Source organism: Pygocentrus nattereri, chromosome 14 (genome assembly GCF_015220715.1).
Source record: "Pygocentrus nattereri isolate fPygNat1 chromosome 14, fPygNat1.pri, whole genome shotgun sequence".
In the NCBI taxonomy this organism is placed as follows: Eukaryota; Metazoa; Chordata; class Actinopteri; order Characiformes; family Serrasalmidae; genus Pygocentrus; species Pygocentrus nattereri.
In genome coordinates this window covers 1,830,835-1,849,726 of record NC_051224.1, presented here as the reverse complement: position 1 = coordinate 1,849,726, position 18,892 = coordinate 1,830,835, and the positions used below count along the sequence as shown (strand labels likewise).

At 49.4% G+C, this 18,892-nt stretch overlaps 2 protein-coding genes across 2 annotated transcripts in view; both read left to right on the top strand.

Annotated features, from left to right (window-relative positions):
- The window catches only part of cep112 (centrosomal protein 112), a 238,026-nt gene extending 234,029 nt beyond the window's left edge, over positions 1-3,997 (top strand). The window contains exon 27 of the transcript XR_005131447.1: positions 3,901-3,997. The gene's annotated coding sequence lies outside the window, so the exon portion shown is untranslated. The remainder of the gene's footprint in view (positions 1-3,900) is intronic.
- An 11-nt stretch (positions 3,998-4,008) lies between these two features.
- axin2 (axin 2 (conductin, axil)) lies at positions 4,009-18,265 on the top strand. The gene is made up of 10 exons (XM_017714077.2): positions 4,009-4,846; positions 7,056-7,196; positions 10,014-10,116; positions 11,591-11,731; positions 11,994-12,499; positions 12,629-12,796; positions 12,888-13,100; positions 13,222-13,317; positions 14,016-14,183; positions 16,749-18,265. The coding sequence occupies exons 1-10, from the start codon at positions 4,032-4,034 to the stop codon at positions 16,873-16,875; spliced, it is 2,478 nt and encodes an 825-aa protein (XP_017569566.1). The 5' UTR covers positions 4,009-4,031; the 3' UTR covers positions 16,876-18,265.
- Positions 18,266-18,892: the final 627 nt, after the last annotated feature.

Below are 18,892 nucleotides of genomic sequence, written 5' to 3'. Positions count from 1 at the left end.
TCTGATTATGCACCTTAAATAAGTTTTTTTCCCAGTGGAAAAGTAGAAATTTGTAGCTTTTTATAAACGAATGTTTTAAAACAGAACAGTAGAATAAAATAGAATAAAAATATCATTTCAGTGGATTATGGCTCAGTTCTGTTCCCTGACTAAAGGCACGGAGATGGAGCCTTGAAGGGACCACCCCAGTGACGAGAGGGGAACCGACCCAGTGACAGCGTCGCACCTTTTTTTCTGAGAGTGCAGTGCATAAAAAGTAACGACTTTGCAACTTTTTTTTGTGGTTTGTTAAGGTAATGTAGTTGAAACGTCCCCAAAAGTTAGTCAATCTTAAATAACAGTCAATGTTATTTATCCAGCGAATATCATCAAATTTCTTATCGGCATTTTCTCTAGATGCTGTCAGCTTAAAGTGTTTGTTGATATTCCATATCATGAAGTAATTCCATCAAATTTACTCTGGGATGAAATAACATTAGTCATTAACTGGGGGGCAGTCGTGGGCTGGAGGTTAGGGAACCGGCCCTGTGACCGGAAGATCGCCCGTTTGATCCCCAGCACTGACAGTCCATGACCGAGGTGTCCTTGAGCAAGACACCTAACCCCCAATTGCGCCCTGGGTGCCATGGATAGGGCTGCCCACTGGGCGTGTGTGTGTGTATATATATATATATATATGTGGTGTTTCACTTCACAGATGGGTTAGATGTGGAGGTGGAATTTCCCCGTTTCTGGGATTAACTGTAAAACAGCTTACCGAAATGTAAATTATTGATCAGACATAAGTTACTGCATAAATTATGACTGCTAGCTAATACTAAACATCTGTCCTGCTACCAAGCGAACAGGCTAAAATGCAGGCCAGAACTCTGAACTACAAGTGCAAATAATTCCATTATTATTATCTTTAATAAGCTTTTCCGCTACAGCCGTACGCAAAAGTCTTAACACCCCTGGCCAAATTATGCCTTGCTGTAAAAGTGAAAACACATTCCACGATGGAGAGCACGCTTCTGCTCAATTACTGTTAATTACTGTGTGGGGCAGTCGTGGGCTGGAGGTTAGGGAACCAGCCCTGTGGCCAGAAGGTCGCCGCTTCGATCCCCAGAGCCGACAGCACATGACTGAGGTGTCCTTGAGCAAGACACCTAACCCCCAACTGCTCCCCGGGTGCTGCGGATTGGGCTGCCCACCGCTCCGGGCAAGTGTGCTCACTGCCCCCTAGTGTGTGTGTGCTCACTAGTGTGTATGTGGTGTTTCACTTCATGGAGGGGTTAAATGTGGAGGTGAAATTTCCCCGTTGTGGGACTAATAAGAGTCATTTAATCTTAATGTTTATTCAGAGGGAAAAAGTGGCCTCTGCAAACCTTATGGCAGATTTCCACAGGGGCAGTCGTGGGCTGGAGGTTAGGGAAGGTTGCTGGTTTGATCCCCAGAGCTGACAGTGCGTGACTGAGGTGTCCTTGAGCAAGACACCTAACCCCCAACTGCTCCCCGGCTGTCGTGGATAGGGCTGCCCACCGCTCTGGGCACATGTGCTCACTGCCCCCTAGTGTGGGTTAAAGGCAGAGGTCTAATTCCTCTGTAGGCTAATGGTTCTGAATTCGAGTTCAGATATTCACGTGTGTATTTTACGTTTTTTTCCCCATAAAAAAAGATTTTGTGCACTATAATTTTCATAAAAATGCCATGTTTAAGCGTGCTCTCTTTAGAGGACGTGGCAACCCTTTTACGTCATTTGACCAGGAGCGTTCACTCTTTTAGGAATAGAGGAATAGTGCGGAATGCCCTGCCTCGCTTCACTAAACCTGCATAAAATTCTCGATTTAACTCTGGCTGGAATATTCTAAATGTTCTAGTGCACACTCCTAAAAATGATGTCACCACTTAAACCTTCACTGAGGGGCATGTGACCTTGGGTCATGTGGGACCACCGTGTGAGGGGGAGGGGCAGGGTGAGGGGTTGCCCCCCTACTAGACCTGAAATGCTTTTTTTTTTTTTTTTAAATACAATTTAAGGGGGCGTTCCCCGTCGAGAGATTCTCCTAACTCTGATCTTTACGAGCTGTGAAGGCTGCCCGCCTCACGTGACTCGTTCATGCCTTCTGCTGCGCGGCTCGGGCAGGAGGGGGTTAACGCTTAGGCGCGCGCTGTCTCCAAAGAAAGGGGGCCTGCGTCTTTAAAGTTTATGTAGCAACAGAAGGATTGCAGGGATAATGCTATTGGGGCGGCGGATCACTTACTTCTGACGTTCCAAAGCCTCGGGGAGTTGGCGCAAGATCGCTCCTCTTTGATAAGGTCCTTGCAACTTGCTAGCAACTTTGCGCTCTCCGGCACTCGCGCTGCGCGCTTTCCGAGCGCGTTTCCTCCGAGCCGCTCCCGCTCTGCGCTTCACCGTGTCCGTCTACAGCGCGACGCCCCTGCGTTCCCCGGCTGCTGGTCTGTTCTGAGGGATATTGTTTTCTCCTCCACTCGTTTTCATTTATTTTCTATGTACCTTTCGGGACCGGGCTGTCGGCTCCTTACTTTGATGTCCGCACTTAAACCCTGAGCCCAGTACATATTGGAATAGCCTAGAGGAGATCTGCCGTATGGCGTGGCTGCGTGAAACGCTCGGGAGAGGACTGGGGAGGAAAGCCAGTCCTTTATTTCTGCAGGAAAGGCGCTCGTAATTCATTTTCCCCTCTGTCGGAGAACCAGACCGAGGAGCGCCGCCGAGCTGGACAGCGTGGATTACTGGAACTCGTGAAGGAGAGAAGAGAAAGTGGACTTTTGGGGAGGAGAGGGGGCCGAACTCGTGGATCGATGGTAAGTTGGAAGGGAGTTTGCGCTGCTCTCCTCGCGCCGCGGCCCGCAGGCTTGGCTTTGATGTGCCGCTGACTGAAGTAACCGGGCGCGTCAGAACCAAGTCCTGTTCTGTGGTCGGATCTGGAGCTGAAAGGCGTGCTTGTTGGCCGGGACGCGTTTTTTGCGGTGATCAGAGCCGCCCGGCCGCGCTGCTCTCTGGCTGCGGCTGTAGAGTGTCTCATTTCGGCGGGGCAGAAGAACTTTGTGTGGAATTCCGCCCCCTGAGATCTGAGAGCCGCGGGCAGTCGGCAGGGCGTTTGAAGCGGCCGAGGTTTGAAGTCGAGCAGGGCGTTTTCAATAAGCTCTCCGGTTTTGATAAATGAAGAATGCGGGGCTGAAAACTCGTCAGATTAAGCGCCGACGAGGAGGCGACGCTCGGCTGGCCGAGAGCGCTGGAGCCCGGGCTGTTCGGGCTGTTTTGCGCGCTGCGCGGAGGCAGCGTGGCGCTCAGGGCCGCCGGGGCTGTCGCGATGCGAGGGCTCCATTCATACCGAGCTGCTGACAGTCAGCCGCCTCTCCAGTGAGTTCTGCCTGTTTTTAACGTGTGCTGGGGAAAGTAAGGAGGAGTTGCCGTTGTGCGTCCCGCTGGGTGAAGGTGGTCAGGTTAGTAGTAGGCTGCCGGGCTGCCGGGCTGCCGGGCTGTGTATTCGGGGAAGTGTTAAAGCTGCTCGGGCTGAGCTCGGAGCTGTCTGGGGCTTTAAAGGCAGGGGGCTGGCTAGTGAAGGCATGTGTGAAGGGGATGGTGTGCTGTCTCAGATGCTGTGGAGGTTTCCTTTAGTGGTGTCTGACTGAAGATGTGGTGAGGACTTGCCGGGGAAGCTGTCTGCAGACCTTTAGCTCGAGTCTAGCGTTGGTTCACACCGGCGATGATACTGAACTGGCGATAAGCGCGTGAGTTTTACAGGGTTCTTTTCCGAGAACGCGGAGAAGCTGCCTCTCCTCTGAAGAGCCGCGAGTGTCTGACTCCACTGCCTTTGAAGTTTTGGGGCGGATCTGGTTTTGATTAGATCAATACTTTTCTTCTCTCTCTTTCTCTCTCCCCCTCTGTTTCAGAGAGGAGACGGGCCAGAGAAGGAGCTCCCCCGCTGACTTGAGAGAGTGAGGAGATTAGAGCAAGAGCGCGGAGGAGGAGGAGGGGAGGAGGAGGAGGAGGAGGGGGGCTTTGCTGCCGCGGAGCCTGAGCCATGAACAGGGCGCTCGCAGACCCTGTGGTCAGTAGCTTCAGAGAAGATGCCCCTCGCCCCCCGGTCCCGGGGGAAGAGGGAGAGGTGCGATGCCGCGACCCGAGCAAGCTGGCCGTGATGAGAGCCAAAGAGGCGGCTAGGACCCTCCCTCCGACCGGCTCTTCAGCGCGGAGGGGCGAGGAGGGTCTCGGGGAGCCCGAGGGCAGCGCCTCTCCGGACTCGCCGCTCGCGCGCTGGACCAAGTCGCTGCACTCGCTCCTCGGAGACCAGGACGGCGCGCAGCTCTTCCGCGCCTTCCTGGAGCGCGAGAAATGTGTGGACACGCTGGACTTCTGGTTCGCCTGCAACGGCTTCAGGCAGATGGACCTCAAGGAGAGCAAGACGCTGCGCGTGGCCAAAGCCATTTACAAGCGCTACGTGGAGAGCAGCGGCGTGGTGGCCAAGCAGCTCAAGCCGGCCACCAAGACGTTCATTAGGGACAACATCAAGCGGCAGCAGATCGACTCGGCCATGTTCGACCAGGCTCAGACGGAGATCCAGACGAGCATGGAGGAGAACGCCTACCAGATGTTCCTCACCTCCGACATATACCTCGAGTACGTGCGGAGCGGCTGCGAGAACGCCACGCACGTCAGCGCCAGCGCGCTGGCCGGTCTCAAGCTGGTCTGCGGCTACCTGCCCACGCTCAACGAAGAGGAAGAGTGGAGTTGTAACGAGTTTAAAGCCAAAGCTCTGGCCGTGGTTGGACTATCTGCTAAAGCGCTGCGGTCAGCTCCTTCGCTGAGGACAGTGGAAGTTTTGGAGAAAGGCTACAGGTAAGACCCAAACTCTTACTACTTCTAGAAACCTAGAGCCAGTGGGTAACTTAGCCGTGTCTCCTGGCCTGCAGGCCCGTCTCCCACTGTGTTATTACCTTTAGTCATTTTGCTGTTTGGAAGGAGGTGATACAGGAGGTGATACGGCTCGTGCTCCACGAGTCCAGGCGCTGTTCCCCACCTGGCTTGCATTACTCTGAGCCCTCTGCTGGCTGCTTTCAAACTGATGGGTAGAATGGGGATCATCTTCCTTTAGGAGCTTCACAAGCGAAACGTGGCTCCAGGCTGTAGAAAGTAAGGTGTTTAGAAAATTCCACTGCTTAGTTAGTAATGAGCTCAGTGACAGACAGTCTAACGCTGTTATAGTGCAAGTGGTTTGTTTGTTTGTTTGTTTGTTGTTTTTGACACTCTTCAGGCACATATCCTGTTCATGTGTCCTATCATTTAAAGTTTCCCTTCACGCTTGTTTATCAGGCAGCACTTAGATGTGACGCTCAGGATCAGTGCTGATAAAGCCGAGGTTACGCTGCTGCACTTGCGCTGGTCAGACTGCTGCACTCAGCAGAGTAGAAAGTGCAGTCAAAGTGTAGTGTGAGACAAGTGTGTGTCCCGGCTCGTGGTCGTAGTTGTGGACGGGGAGGGGATCCAACAGAAGGCGCCAGAAGCGTTTGCCTGGACTTTTTAAATGCCTGTTGGTCATGCAGAGGGTCGAGTGACCCCGACTAACTGCTACAACGCAGGGCGTACAGAGGATGGGTCGTTTTATTCTTTTTCACGTTTGAATGGCTTCTTCTACAGCTTTCTTCTCTCACTCTTTCTCTTTCTCCGTTTAGTCGCTTCCATCTGGGCCCTTTTCATTTGAAGCATGTGGAACTCATTTATTGCTTTCTTTCTCTTTCCTTCTTGCATTCTTTCTTTCTCCTCCTCTCCCAATTCCCTCTCTCTCTCCCCTCAAATTCAAGTTATTTTCGAGAAAAACACGCCGCAGCAGCTCGTTCTCTGAGTCACTGAGCCTTGTTGCCTTCATCTCTTCTGTTTCTGATTTCCCATCTCTTCACTGATTTCTGCTCCCTCCCCACTTTTATCTCTCCTCCCTGCCAAAGAGAGGGAAGGGGGGGATCCCATGGATGGAGACTAAGCATACTTTCTAAGCGGAAAAGAAGGAGAGAAAGGGAGGAGGAGGGGGGTTCCTTGTGAAAGAAAGGATGAATGAGGGGGTGAGGAAGGGGGAAAAATGCGAGCCCAGCTGTGCTAAATACCTGACTCTTTGCGAGAGCCTCCAAAGGTCAGGTTTGAGCTGGGGCCGCAGGCTCCAGTCATGCTGTTTCTCTCCTCGCAGCCCTCCTGCCAGTAGGCATTCTCATAAAGGAGGGCCTCCCCCCCTCCTTTTTCCCCCTCTTCCCTGCTTTCTTTCCACTCTCTCATGTTCTTTTTCTCTCTCTCTCTCTCACTCCGATTCCTTAGATCTCTCTCACTCTCTCTTACGCCTTCTCTGTCTGTGTTTCTTTCACTCGCACATTTTCACAGCCGTGTCTCGGTCTGTCTCTTCATTTGTCTTCCTCGCTCGTTTACTTTTTTACTCCCCAACTATCAGACTAAGCTCTGGTCCTCTTCCTCTCTTTCCTTAGCAAATGAAACAGGAATGTATCACAGCAGGAGTATGGAGAGAAGGAAAGAGTGAAAGGGAGGGAGGGGGTGGGTGTCTGGAAGAGGTACCCCGGTATGTTGGAAGGAGATGAGAGAAAGAGCATGAGAGGGGAAACAGAGGAGGAACAGCATTTAACAAGAAAGTGGAGAGGGAGAGAGGCAGAGAGAAGTACGGGTGAATTCTTCAGAGGCAGTTGGGCAGGGTCTGGGACCTCATGCCTAGCCCCCAACAAAAGGCCCCAGATATGCTGTTCTGAGGGGAAGTAATGCTGGTAATACACACAGCTGTACTGCACACTATCCCCCCTTCCCTGTTCTCCCAGCAGCCTGGGGGGAGGGGACATGAAAGAGGCAGGGAAAACTCCACTGAGGCGACTGTGACACATTCTTTAGGGCCCCAAACTCTGGTGCTAATAAAATCCCTGGTCCCACCTCAGACACACATACATGCACCCTGAAATTCTGCTAACTTTCTTTTAGTGACTCGTGTGAGGCTCGAAGATGACCATGTCACCTCCTGTTTCAGTAACGTACTAAAAACGTGCCCTTCGTGTCTACCCAGGTCATACAGACGTGTCGATCCAGCCAACCCATACCATGTGGCCTCTGGCTGCAGCTTTGCCCCCGCCACCAGTGCCAATGACAGCGAAATTTCCAGCGATGCCATGACAGATGATTCCATGTCCATGACCGACAGCAGTGTGTAAGTCCAGCTTTGTGTTTTATTAACCCTAAGCAACTATAAATAACTGTATACAACCTCATAAACAACACCTCGGCCAGCGTTTATCCTGAGAATTCCTCATGCGGAAGAAACCGAACATGGTGTCTCCTCTGTCTCTTTCTCACTGTGCCTTTCTCAAAGTTTCTCCTCCATCCGCCACTCGAAAAGCGCAGCGCGCTCCCAACTCCCTCCGGTGTGCTTTCCTGCACGGCGCTCAGATGCTGGGCAAAGGTTAAAATATTTTTCTTGGGCTGTTAGCAGATGTTGAAAGCCTTTGAAAGCCTTTCGTTCTTCTCTCTCTCTCTCCCTCTCTTTATCTCTCTCTGCGCGTTTTTTCGGTGATTCATTGTTTGAAGCTGGTAACGAGAGATAACGCCGACCCGCTTGGCAGCCAGCTCTTTAGATGTTATTAATAGGAATGTGCGGAGTCTTGGATGCGTTGTACTGCAGCAGAGGGCTTTGGTGCTGGCATTCCTGCTTTGGGAAGGACTCTGTTGTGCCTCGTTCCTGCTGCTAAATGACACTAATGTCTGCAAACTCGCCCACAGGAAATGCCACTGGCTGCTTTTCCCATTCTTTTTTTTTTTTTTACCTCTTCCGATTGCATTCAGATTATTGGGTTTTCTTCATACCGAAAGAGACCCTTCTTGTTGGGCTTTCCTAAGACTAGTGGCCGCTATTATTTATTATCCCGCCCATCCGCATTGTCCCTTGACTTGAAAGAGAAGGGAAAAGCTGGCCATGTGGACCATAAGACACTTATTGAGGCGAGCTGGCAGTAAATGAAAGGGAGCCAGGCTCACATAGCTTGGGCTTTTTGATCTGCTTCTATTGGGCCCTGGTCCTGGAAGATCCAGTGTCAGCTAGTATGGATGGCAACAGACTAGGAGTTTCTGCGAGTGCAAGAGCATGCCACCTGAGGTCTGCAGTGGCTGGGGTTAGGGGACCCTCCCCACCATTGCCACAGCCACCACGACTTCCTTTACCCTTTCAACTCTAAACTCCAAACCTCCCTCGATCTACAGACACACAACCTTCCACAACTCAAAGCAGCCCTGCCCATGCCCAAAGCACCCCCAACCCCCACCCCCCTGTGTGTGTTAGTTGTGGAGCCAATTGTGCGAGTGCATAGTTAAGTGCAGGGAGTGAGGAATAAAGTGCATGGTGGATGAAAGGCTTAACCGAATCGCTTTCAGCCCATTGTTAGGCAAGGCGAGCTTAGGGGGATAAGAGGGTGGCTGGCTGCTTTGAAAATTACTTGCACAAGTGAATAGGAGATCCCCATAAAGCTAGGCCCATGAAAGAGTCCAGCCTCTGTTCGCCTGACACCTCAAAGAACCGGCCAGCGCACAGCTTGTGGGAGTCTGTGTGTGTGAGAAGGCTGGGCTGATTAAACTTGGGAGATTAATATTTTGGCAGAGGATGTGTTGCTTGCTTCGTTGCTCTTCTTTTTTTCGCGTGAGGTGTGCAACACTTTAAGTATTCAAGCATTGTTACCAGTCCCTGAAGTTAAAAAGAGGGACCTGATAGCTTCTGGAACCTTTTAATTCCACTTCACAGTGTCTTTTAATGTTTTATAACCACTTAGCCAGTTGACCAACTCTGAGTTGACTTTTTCAGACCCGGAAACATTTTTAAACTCTCACTCACTCTATCAGCTTCTAATAAGCTTCTAAACTGGTGTGCTGGCGAGGAAAAGTGAGAGCTCTGATCGAGAGCATTTACTCTGCAGATAATCTTAAACCTGATAATAAAGCTAATCTTCTCCACTTTCATCCTTATTCCTCTATCCCCTAAATCTCACTCATGGCCGGTCATTGCGCTCCATTTAACTTTTATCACCGCGGACTAGGCAGGCAAAAAGGAAAGTAAGAAAAAACACCGGCATAATTCTATTTGTTTGGGGACCGATTTGATTAGAATAGCTCCTTTTTTATTTTAGTTAAAAAGCACAGCACACAAATCTGAATCTCATTTCTAGATAAAGAGAGAGGGAGGGAGGGAGGGAGGGAAGTGTGGGGGGTTGCTTATATCTTATTTATGGATTTGCTTGGACGCTAGGGAATGCTGCTGCGCCGACTTCAAACATTACCTTATCTTACAAACCAGCCTTTTGATGTTGCTGAGATCAGAGGCTGACTGCAGCGCCGCTTGCCAAATGAAGATTGGAGCGCTGGCTTTGTGCGCATGACTGTGAGCTTTCAAAGCCATGCTGGAGACGGCATTTGGGGCTAGGTCAGACACTTCCAAGTGGGAGAGGAAAAAAGCTAAAGCAGAGGGAACTGGCCCAGCTTAAAAAAAAACATGCTGAAGAAGATGATGGTGGAGGAAGATGTCTAGGTTTTAGGAGAAAGAAAAAGAGTGTCCAGAGAGGTGGATGTGTTTGGATGGGATGCTGTGAAGTCATCTACAGCATTTTATTTGATCTTTTTGCAAAGTTGGATGTTAAGACTTCTATCATAGTTTAGCACACCATTTGTCTAGTATTGTTGCACTGGGTTATGTCACTCCATTGTTCTTGGTCGACAGAACCCTTGATTCCTCAACTGGAATTTCCAGCTTCCCCCAGGCCCTCAGCATTGAGTTGTGTAGGGCTGTGAAAGTGGCAGTCACAGTACTTGTGCCTGCTGCAGGGGTACCTGGAGGAAGCAACAGGGGGCAATGGAGTGGGCCAGGAGAAGCATGTGTCCAAGTTGTAATGGAGCTGTAGTTTACACTTTATCTGTAGTAATGAGCCGTGTGTGAGTGTTTTGAGGAAATGTATAATTTATTCTTGCTCACTCTGTTTCCTGGCAGCGATGGGATCCCTCCATACAAACTGGCCAGCAAGAAACAGCTTCAGCGGGAGATGCATCGGAACATGAGGATGAACGGCCAGGTCTCTCTACCTCCCTTCCCTGTAAGTGTCATCTCCCTTCATAACACACAGTATCATGTCCTCTCTTACCACAGCTCATGAAATAAACTCTTCAGGCCCTCGTTAGCTCACTGGTTACAGGACGTGGGCTTGGCTCTTGCGGAGATAATGACGCTCAAAGCATTCGAGCGGCACGCTGATGTAAATAAGGCGTTTCTAAATGAGTCTGTTTTATCCTGGGGCACCAAAATCAACTCCCTTGCTTTGATCACTAGATGAATAGAGCTGGCTTGGAGAGCTTGGAGGAAAGTGACAACTTCCAACAGCAGTTGAGCAAACACAACCACCACCCCCCCCCCCCCCCCCCCACCCCCCAAAACATGTTTCTGTGGAGCATGTGAGATTGAGGAAGCTCTTTAGTGCTGTCTGTGTGCTGGACAGCTTCAAGAAGCGTGTGCTTTCCTGGGGCAAAAAGCTAGAGCAAAGAGACACTGGCCTGCTAAAAGAGACGTAGATGTAGGAGACCAAGCCATTCTAACCTACAGACTTCATATTCCTTCTGCTTTCTGTTTCACTTTCTCATCTTCTGTCTCCATCTCTCTCCATCCCACTGTCACTCTTTTCTTTCTTTCAGAAACCCACACAGTGCAGCTATGTACTCTGTACAAAGAATCTTTGCCGACTCTCTCACACTCTCTCTCTCTTAACTCTGTCTCTTAACACAATCTTAATTCTTGATGCTTCCTCAGGTGTGGTTGTAGTTAGCCCCTGGAGGCAGTGGGGACCCTAAGGCTGTAGCTGAGCTTGTAGAACCTCCTCTAACTCATTCTCTAGAGAGTAACCGAAAAGGCCCTACCAAATCAAGAAAGGTAATGCCAAAGTGTTCTGAATAGATTAAGAAAGGTGTGGCTTCTGTGCCCCCACTGCCCCCCAACACTCACATGTTTGGGGAGGAAGAAGAAAGGGTAATATGGCTCCTGCAGCTCAGAGTTGCCCAGCATGCATGGGGTAAATAAATTACCTCTGCTCCTCTGATCTCCCTCCCTTTGACTCCTCTCTGTCTCTCCCTGCTGCCTCTGCTCATCTCCTCATCTTCCTTTCGCTTCTTTTAATCCGTCCTTTTTTCCTTTTCCCCCTACCCATCCTCCTCTCCCTCCTTTCTTTCCCACCCCCCCTGTCGATATGTGACTTTTATTCCTAGATGTAAAGCCACTGTCCCTCCCAGCCCCAGTGTGCGTTTGATATTTGACGAGGGCCCTTTGAAGCGGCTGGCCTTCGCAGGCCGGGGGGGCGGCAGCTTGGTTGCACTACAGAAGGAACAAGCTGTGGCTCCTCGGAGCGTGACCAACTGCTCATGCCGGCGGCGACCCGTGCCAGCGGTGCAAGCCGGATTGTGTGCATGTGCTGTGTGTAGGGGGGGTGGGCTCAGGTAGAGGGCAGCTGTGTGGATCTGACCCTCCCTCTGACTTCACTGTCCTCCTCACTCAGCGGGTCTCTTTCTCTGTCTGTCCTACAGAGGACACGGCGGCCACCTAAGGAGATGACCCCGGTGGATCCGGCAGCATTTGCCGCCCAGCTGATCGCAAGGCTGGAGAGGCTAAAGAGAGAGCAGGAGACCATGAGCTCACTAGAAGAGAGGCTGCAACAGATTCAGGAGGTCAGTCATAACCTGCCATCCCGCTACACTGCTCTCTGTTTCATTATTTGGGTTGCAGGTGTCCTGTAAGTTTTGTAATTAACAACCGAGTTGAATAGATGTGGGCAGGTAAATCACTAAATTGTGCAGGACTAGAGTATAGACAGTATATACAGATCTATACAGTGAATAGAGTACTGTCCGTGTTTGTTGGAGGGGCAGATTTGCAACAGAAATAGCTTGTTGATTATGAGTTAAACAACCAATGTTTGTATCTGTGTAGGAAGAAGAGCATGAGGAGTCAGATATCTCCAGCAGTGGTGGTGGTGCCTCTTCCTCCCAGCATTGCTCCCACCCTCTCCCCTTGCTCACCCCAGGTTCCTGTGAGGAGGACCCGCAGGCCATCCTGGACGAGCACCTCTCCCGGGTACTCAAAACTCCCGGGTGTCAGTCTCCTGGCGTGCCCCGCCACTCTCCCCGGTCTCGCTCACCCGAGCTACGGCCCTTGCCCCGGGGAGGACCAGGCTTGCCGCGCCCCTTGGGTGGCTCAGTGCCGGGCAGTTACCTGCCTGGCCGGGCATTTGTGTCTCGGCCATCCACCAAGCACGTCCATCACCACTACATCCACCACCACTCCACGCTGAAGAGCAAGGAGCAGATCGAGGCTGAGGCAGCCCAGCGGGTGCAGTGCCTGTGCCCTGGGGTGTCCGAATGCTGTCCCTCACCTTATACGCGCAGTCGCAGCCTGGGCCGTGAGCAGGGCAGCAGCCCAACTGAAGGGACAATAGGGTGAGCTGGGCTTTACTTAAACATCTCTGGTTTACCGATTAAACTGCAAGCATATTATTCAATTATTAATCTTTTAGCTTCTTGCATTCTCAACATTTAAGTCATTAAGGTTCTTTTTCTTTTTCAAAGATGCTCCAATGCTTTGTCCAAACGTCTGTGCAAGTCAGGCGAGGAAGTAAACAGTGAAGGTATGGAGGCCGGCAACCTTCAGTTGCCTACAGACAGCGCTGACCGCTCGCAGAACGTCTGGCAGTGGATCTTGGAAAGTGACCGACAGGCCAAGCACAAGCCCCACAGGTCTGAACTCAAAAACGCCCCACAGTTTCCCATAATCACGTATAAAACATGATAACATAAATGAATGACAGTGTGTTTTCTATCTCTGCAGCACTCAGAGCACAAAAAAACTATATGGTCCTGACTCAGTGCGCACCCATACCTGGGGTGGTGGGGGCAGCAGCGGGCACCTCCGTACTCACCAGCCTGCTCACCCCTTTGTCCAGGACCCAGCCATGCCTCCTCTTCCTCCGCCTAATACCCTAGCCCAGCTGGAGGAGGCCTGTAGGCGCCTGGAGGAAGTCTCCAAACCACCTAAACAGAGGTGAGAACCTTGATTCTAAAACACATATGCATATTCGTTCATGTACCTGCACAGAAATTGTTATGAAGTAGAAAAAGAGGAAGCTCGTTTGAGTGTTTTATCATGGAACTGCTGTTGTCAGGCATTCGACCCAAGGCCTTCAAAGAGACAAGAGCCACACAGTGCCTGTCCAAAATGGAGCTGCCTCTCTCCTGAGCCAGGGCCCTCAAACCGAGGAGTAAGTATCCCTTCTAGCCTCTGTTCTTATGCCCATACATTAACACTGTGTTCTTTCACCACACTCTGATCCATTGTTCAATAATGTACAATACACACACGGCACATGAACAGGCATATGACACAGCCATCCTCAGAAGAAGGCAGGGTTTCAGTCATCTTTCTCTTTTCCTTGGCTTCAAAAAGACCTGCCGTCCTTCGGCCTGCTCTCTGGCCTGGACCTTTTTGCATTTTGAAGCATAGGGCCACAACCACCTGATGGCCAAGCCCTCTTTTTTCATTTTTAATTGGATGACCTTCACTCTGCCAGCTGTCTAGGGTTAGCAGGGCATTTTCTGAAGTGGCTGCCACAAAGCTCAGCGAGGGGTGTAGATGGGGGATGAATTAGCCAGTGGTGGCTTTGGTGACTGTCCTGTCTTGCTCTGTCTGGCTTTTATTCGCTCTGCCTTCTTCCCTCTCTTCCCTTGGTCTGTCTCATAATCTGTGGTGGCCCTGAAGAGCTTTTCTTTTCTCAACACTGTAGAACGCCAGTTAGGTAATGAAATCTGGTCCCACTATCATATGAAAAGGCGACACCAGTCTGTATCACAAATGGGCTTTTTTAAAAGTCTCTTGGCTGTAGTTACTTTATTTCTGTGGTGCACATTGTCTCACAAATTCCTTTCTCACTCCTCTTCTCTCCTTTTGTCCTTCCCACAGCCCAAAAGAGCCAAAGAAGCAGTCTGGCAGCCATGCCGCCACCAGCTCAGAGACGGTGGTCACTTACTTCTTCTGCGGTGAGGAAATCCCCTACCGACGCATGATGAAGACGCACAGCCTCACCCTCGGCCACTTCAAAGAGCAGCTCCGCAAAAAAGGCAACTACAGGTACACTCTTGTTCCTTTTATTTGGCCTTCAAGAGACCCCCATTTGAATGGTGGTCAGTAGACAGGCCAGTGGAGTCAGAAACCTCTCATCTTCTGCGTTTCCTTTGTACGAATGTAATTGCAAGTAACCAGTTAAAAGAACCGTTGCTTTGGAAGGTTTCATAAGCTTGAAGTGGTTCAAGTGTTAGTGAGACATTTCTGCGCTATCCTATTGATGTACTGCTCGAAGCGCAAGCTGTGCTGTTGTGTGTAAACGGAGAATGTTTACTGTGAGCTGTTTACTGGAGTTGGTGGTAGGAAGGGAAGGAGGGAAAAGGAAAGGAGGAAAGAAGGAGGGAGAGAGATGCGGTGGGTGTACAGAAAAGGAAAGAGGGAATTTTAACTGGAGCCGTTTGGTCACATCTGGTATTGATTTCATCGTAAGGCGCACTTAATAAGCACGTCTTTGAAGCCCAAGCCTTTCATTTCATGCACAAAGACTCACACAAATTCTTCACCGATTGTATCAAGCTACATTACTCTCATGCACTGTGTGTGTGTGTGTGTGTGTGTGTGTGTGTGTGTGTGTGTGTGTGTGTGTGTGTGTGTGTGTGTGTGTTTACATAAGGCTGTCATTTTTTAATGGATATTTCTAATTTACATCAAAGGACATCTTTGTTTCCGTCCTGTTTTGTTTGAATGAGGCTTTGTTAAATGGCTACCACTTCGTTTCTTCTCGTGCTTTCCAGCCTTATAAAAGCCTATTGAAGCAGACAGACAGATTAGACCGTAAACATTATAGTTCTACAATGATTATAGTACAACATCAGTCATACATCTCCAACAGCCCTCCTGGCCCAGCCCACCAGTGAGCTTTAAAGATTTTAACCCAGTAGAAGACTACACAAAACCATAGACCTCCAGCGAGCTGTATGCTCCCTGTGCTTTATTCACATATTTGTCGGTTAAGTCCCAGGTGTACACAGTCCTCTACCTGAACTAAGGCTCTCCTACCTGGCCCCTTTTTTTCCCCCAAGGTCGACTGAATGGACCGAATCAAAGCTGATGGTTTTAATAGCCCAAAATGTGTGGAGCTGGGTCATTTTTACATGGCAGCAGTTCAACAAAGAACAGTACTTGCCAGCACTGCCAGACGATATTGGTGCCAGATGTTGCGAGGAGAAGAATCTTGCCACATAAAATGTGTTCCAATGGAAAGACTTCTTTCTTGCTCTTTTTTCTTCCTCCTCTGCTTTTTTTTCTCCCCGAGCAAATAAGAGCTGTACTTCCCGTTTGAAGATTTTTGTGGAACAGGATGTAGCTTTTTTCCCTCCGAAATGAGAATGTAATTATGTGGCATGTCTTACTCTTTTACTTTGTCTCATACTTACAAAGTTGGACTTCAAGGGACAATAGATGATTTCCGTCTCGGGTATTGTTGAAGGCAGAGTAGAAACCTTTCAGCAAAGGCAGCACAGGCCCCTCATCTAGATCTAGGCGAAGTCTTCCTGTACGTTGAACGTGTACGTCTTACTTTTTATTAGCGGCCACCCGTTCTGCCAACTGTGTTTGCTGGAAGTTGAGCAATCCCCCCCTCCCTTGTTCCTGTAGATGTTTTATATGCTTTGTTTGTATGACTTGGTGGAGTCTGCTCATAAAATGAAAAGTTCACTCTTGGAATTTGAGTGTGCACCACAGCACACGTTTCTTAGTGAACGGGGGCATTTTCCATTACAGAGCTAATTGGAGCGGTCCCTCTACTCCTCTCCCCTACTTCTCCCCTGCTGGTTCCCTTTCCGTTTAAAAGGGGAGCCGGAGAGGGGGGATCATTGCCTTATCCGGGCTTTTCAGAGAGAGGGGCCAGGCCCTGGAGCATGTGACCTCCTAAAGATGATGAGCTCTCTCACCCCAGGTCACACACTCCATCAACCTGAGAGTCATCTCCTCCTCTCAGCTGTGGCCCAGTCATCCGCCAACAATGAGGAGAAAGCAAGAGCCAGCGCGTGTGTGTGGTGACATGCAGACTTGCCGGCACCCAAAATATCAACCTTTGTGAAAGAAGCCCTTCATTTGACAGCGCTCCCAATTAAACACCAGTAGACAGAGGAACACTGGCGACAAGCATGAGAGAGGAGGGGCGTCAGGATTTAAGCCACCCTCTAATTTAGAGCAAAGCCCCCTTTTTGGCCCAGAGTGGAACCGAACAACAATGCAAGGCCCAGGGCTGGAGTCTATGGGGCTTGTTTTAATTATGGTTCAGACTTTACTCTTGTCCTCAGAAAGATCAGAAGCAACTTTTTTCCCCTGTTGAGAACATCTAAAGGTGGAAGGGGGCTTCTTTTTGACCTCTGTACATCAAATTGTTACCAGTGGCTGCATGCCTTGAGCCTCTTGTCAGTAGCTCATTTCCAAGGCTCCCCACTGACTCAAGTAAATAATTGCAGATGAACCCAAGACCTGTGGCAGCAAGGGGGGAGTATGTAGGCTGGCCCACTGAAATATGATTTAAAAGCAGATGTGGTTTTAAAGTGTGTCCTGGATACAGAGTTAACCCTCCATGTGTTGCTGCTCTGTCTGTGTCTGCAGGTACTACTTCAAGAAGGCCAGCGACGAGTTTGAATGCGGGGCCGTGTTTGAGGAAGTATGGGATGATGGTACCATTCTTCCCATGTATGAGGGCAAGATCCTGGGAAAAGTGGAGCGAATGGACTGAACACTGTGCCGTCTGCTAGCTCCAGTCGATGTAGAAACAACCCTCCGTACACCACACGAGGCCAACGAGCGAAGAAACTGACTTCTTGTCAGCGTGTTTTCAAAGCTAAAGAAATGTTAATATATCCACTAGACATTTTTGTTTTGTTTTGGCTCACCAAGCTATTGAAGGAATACTAGCCAATGAAGTATGCCTATTGGTGGAGGACTCCGGCAATGCAGCCTGGGAGATCTGGCACCATTCCTAGCAATTGGAACACTTAAGAGACGCTACAAGTATGACCACTGTCTGAAGATGCGGGTGACTGTTTTTTTTTTTGTTGTTTTTTTTTTTATCCTTTTTTTTCCAGAGGGACTACAATGCACCGAAGCTGGTGCTCCCCGCACCATGGACTGCTGACCAACATTTAGTTGTGCTAATTGTAGCTGTTTGCAAGCGTGTGCATGTGGGTGTGCGTGTGTGAGTGTGTATGCAGAGGTGCTTATATGTGCACGTTATAATATGCTTTGGTCTTAAGTAAAAGGACTATTAATATTTATTAAACCGTCATTTCCCTCCTGCCCCATGTCCAGCTGATGGACAAGCTGCTTAGTTGAATTGGGAGATCTTTCCAATGTAACTCATGCATGGACACAAGTCTATTTAGAGTTCCCCCTTCTTAACTAAATGGACTATGCCAGGAGTCTCAGTGCCAGTCGGTGCGGATATGACTTCTTTTCTGGACCCCGTCACTCCTCTCAAAGCTGTGGTGGTGACCTGTAACATTTTCTCTGTAATGCATCATAGTGCCTTTGAGTTTCTGATCCCAGGCATTGCACAGGATTGAACCGCTTTGCCCTGGTGTCTCAAGAAAAACCTAAAACAAAACAGAAAAAGAAAGACAAGGATTATTATATTGCAACGCCGATCTCTTATTCTCACTGAGCAGCAGCCCCCAAAATTGTGGCCTACCTTCATTTCACCACTGTCTTTATAACGGAATGAGCCGGATGCGCAGAAATGGATTGTGTCCAGTACAGAAGTCCTATCCACACTGACGGGAGTGCACTTGCCATACAGAGGCACAGAGCTCCTGGACAGGGCGTAGTTATGCATTGGCGTCAGCAGAGGAGTGTACACTAATGCTAGTGTTTTAGACTGCAGTACCTGTGCCTACATGGATACCATGCCGTGTGCTGCCCTGCTTCAGGGTGTAATATTCCCTTGCTTTTCTAAAGGGGTTTATGTTTCAAAGATTTTTTTTATGCTTTGGATATCTTGTAATCATGATATTCTGGGTTTTTTCCAAGGCTTTTTTTTTTTTCTGTTCCACTTAAATGTAAATTATGCATTATATAGAGCATCATTTTAAAGATGACTTGGTACTTTAATTATTGTAATTATGAAGAGATGTAGCCTTTATTAAAATGTTTATATTTTTCAAATGAACTCTCATTGGGTTTGCTTGCTTACTTTGTGTGAGTGGTCGTTTAACTGGCTGGGAAAAGAGAGAATTTGGACCTCTGAGGCGGTGCTTAAGTATAAGCTTCCCCTTCTAGTACTTTCACTTCCCTGCCTGGTTACAAGTAGTAGAACCTCTCTCGCTACATGTCTTTGGCTTTGAGAGTCTGTGTGTGGCACATCTCTCTACCTGCTCTCTGTAGTCAGGAAGTCTGTTGCAAACATGATGAATGACAGCAGAGGGAAGCCGTTGTAAAGTGGTTCCCCAATTGGCCATTAATCCTGTTCATTAAAGCATAGGAGGGGTCTGTGCCTCAGCAGAGGTGTTGTTCACGGCTCATTCACTTCCCTCCCTTACCTACCCGTGGCTTCTTAGCCTTCAGAGCTGTTCTCAGACCTGCTTTGTCACCTCTATACTTAATTAAAACCTGCCCCCCCCTCCCCAAAGCCCCCACCATGAGAAACATCCCAGAAAAAAAAGCCCCTATGCATCCTTGAGTGTACCCCCCAACCTTCAAACGGCCCCCAGTAGGTGGGAACCTTCAACTCTCAGCTATCAGGTTGTTTTCGTTGCCTG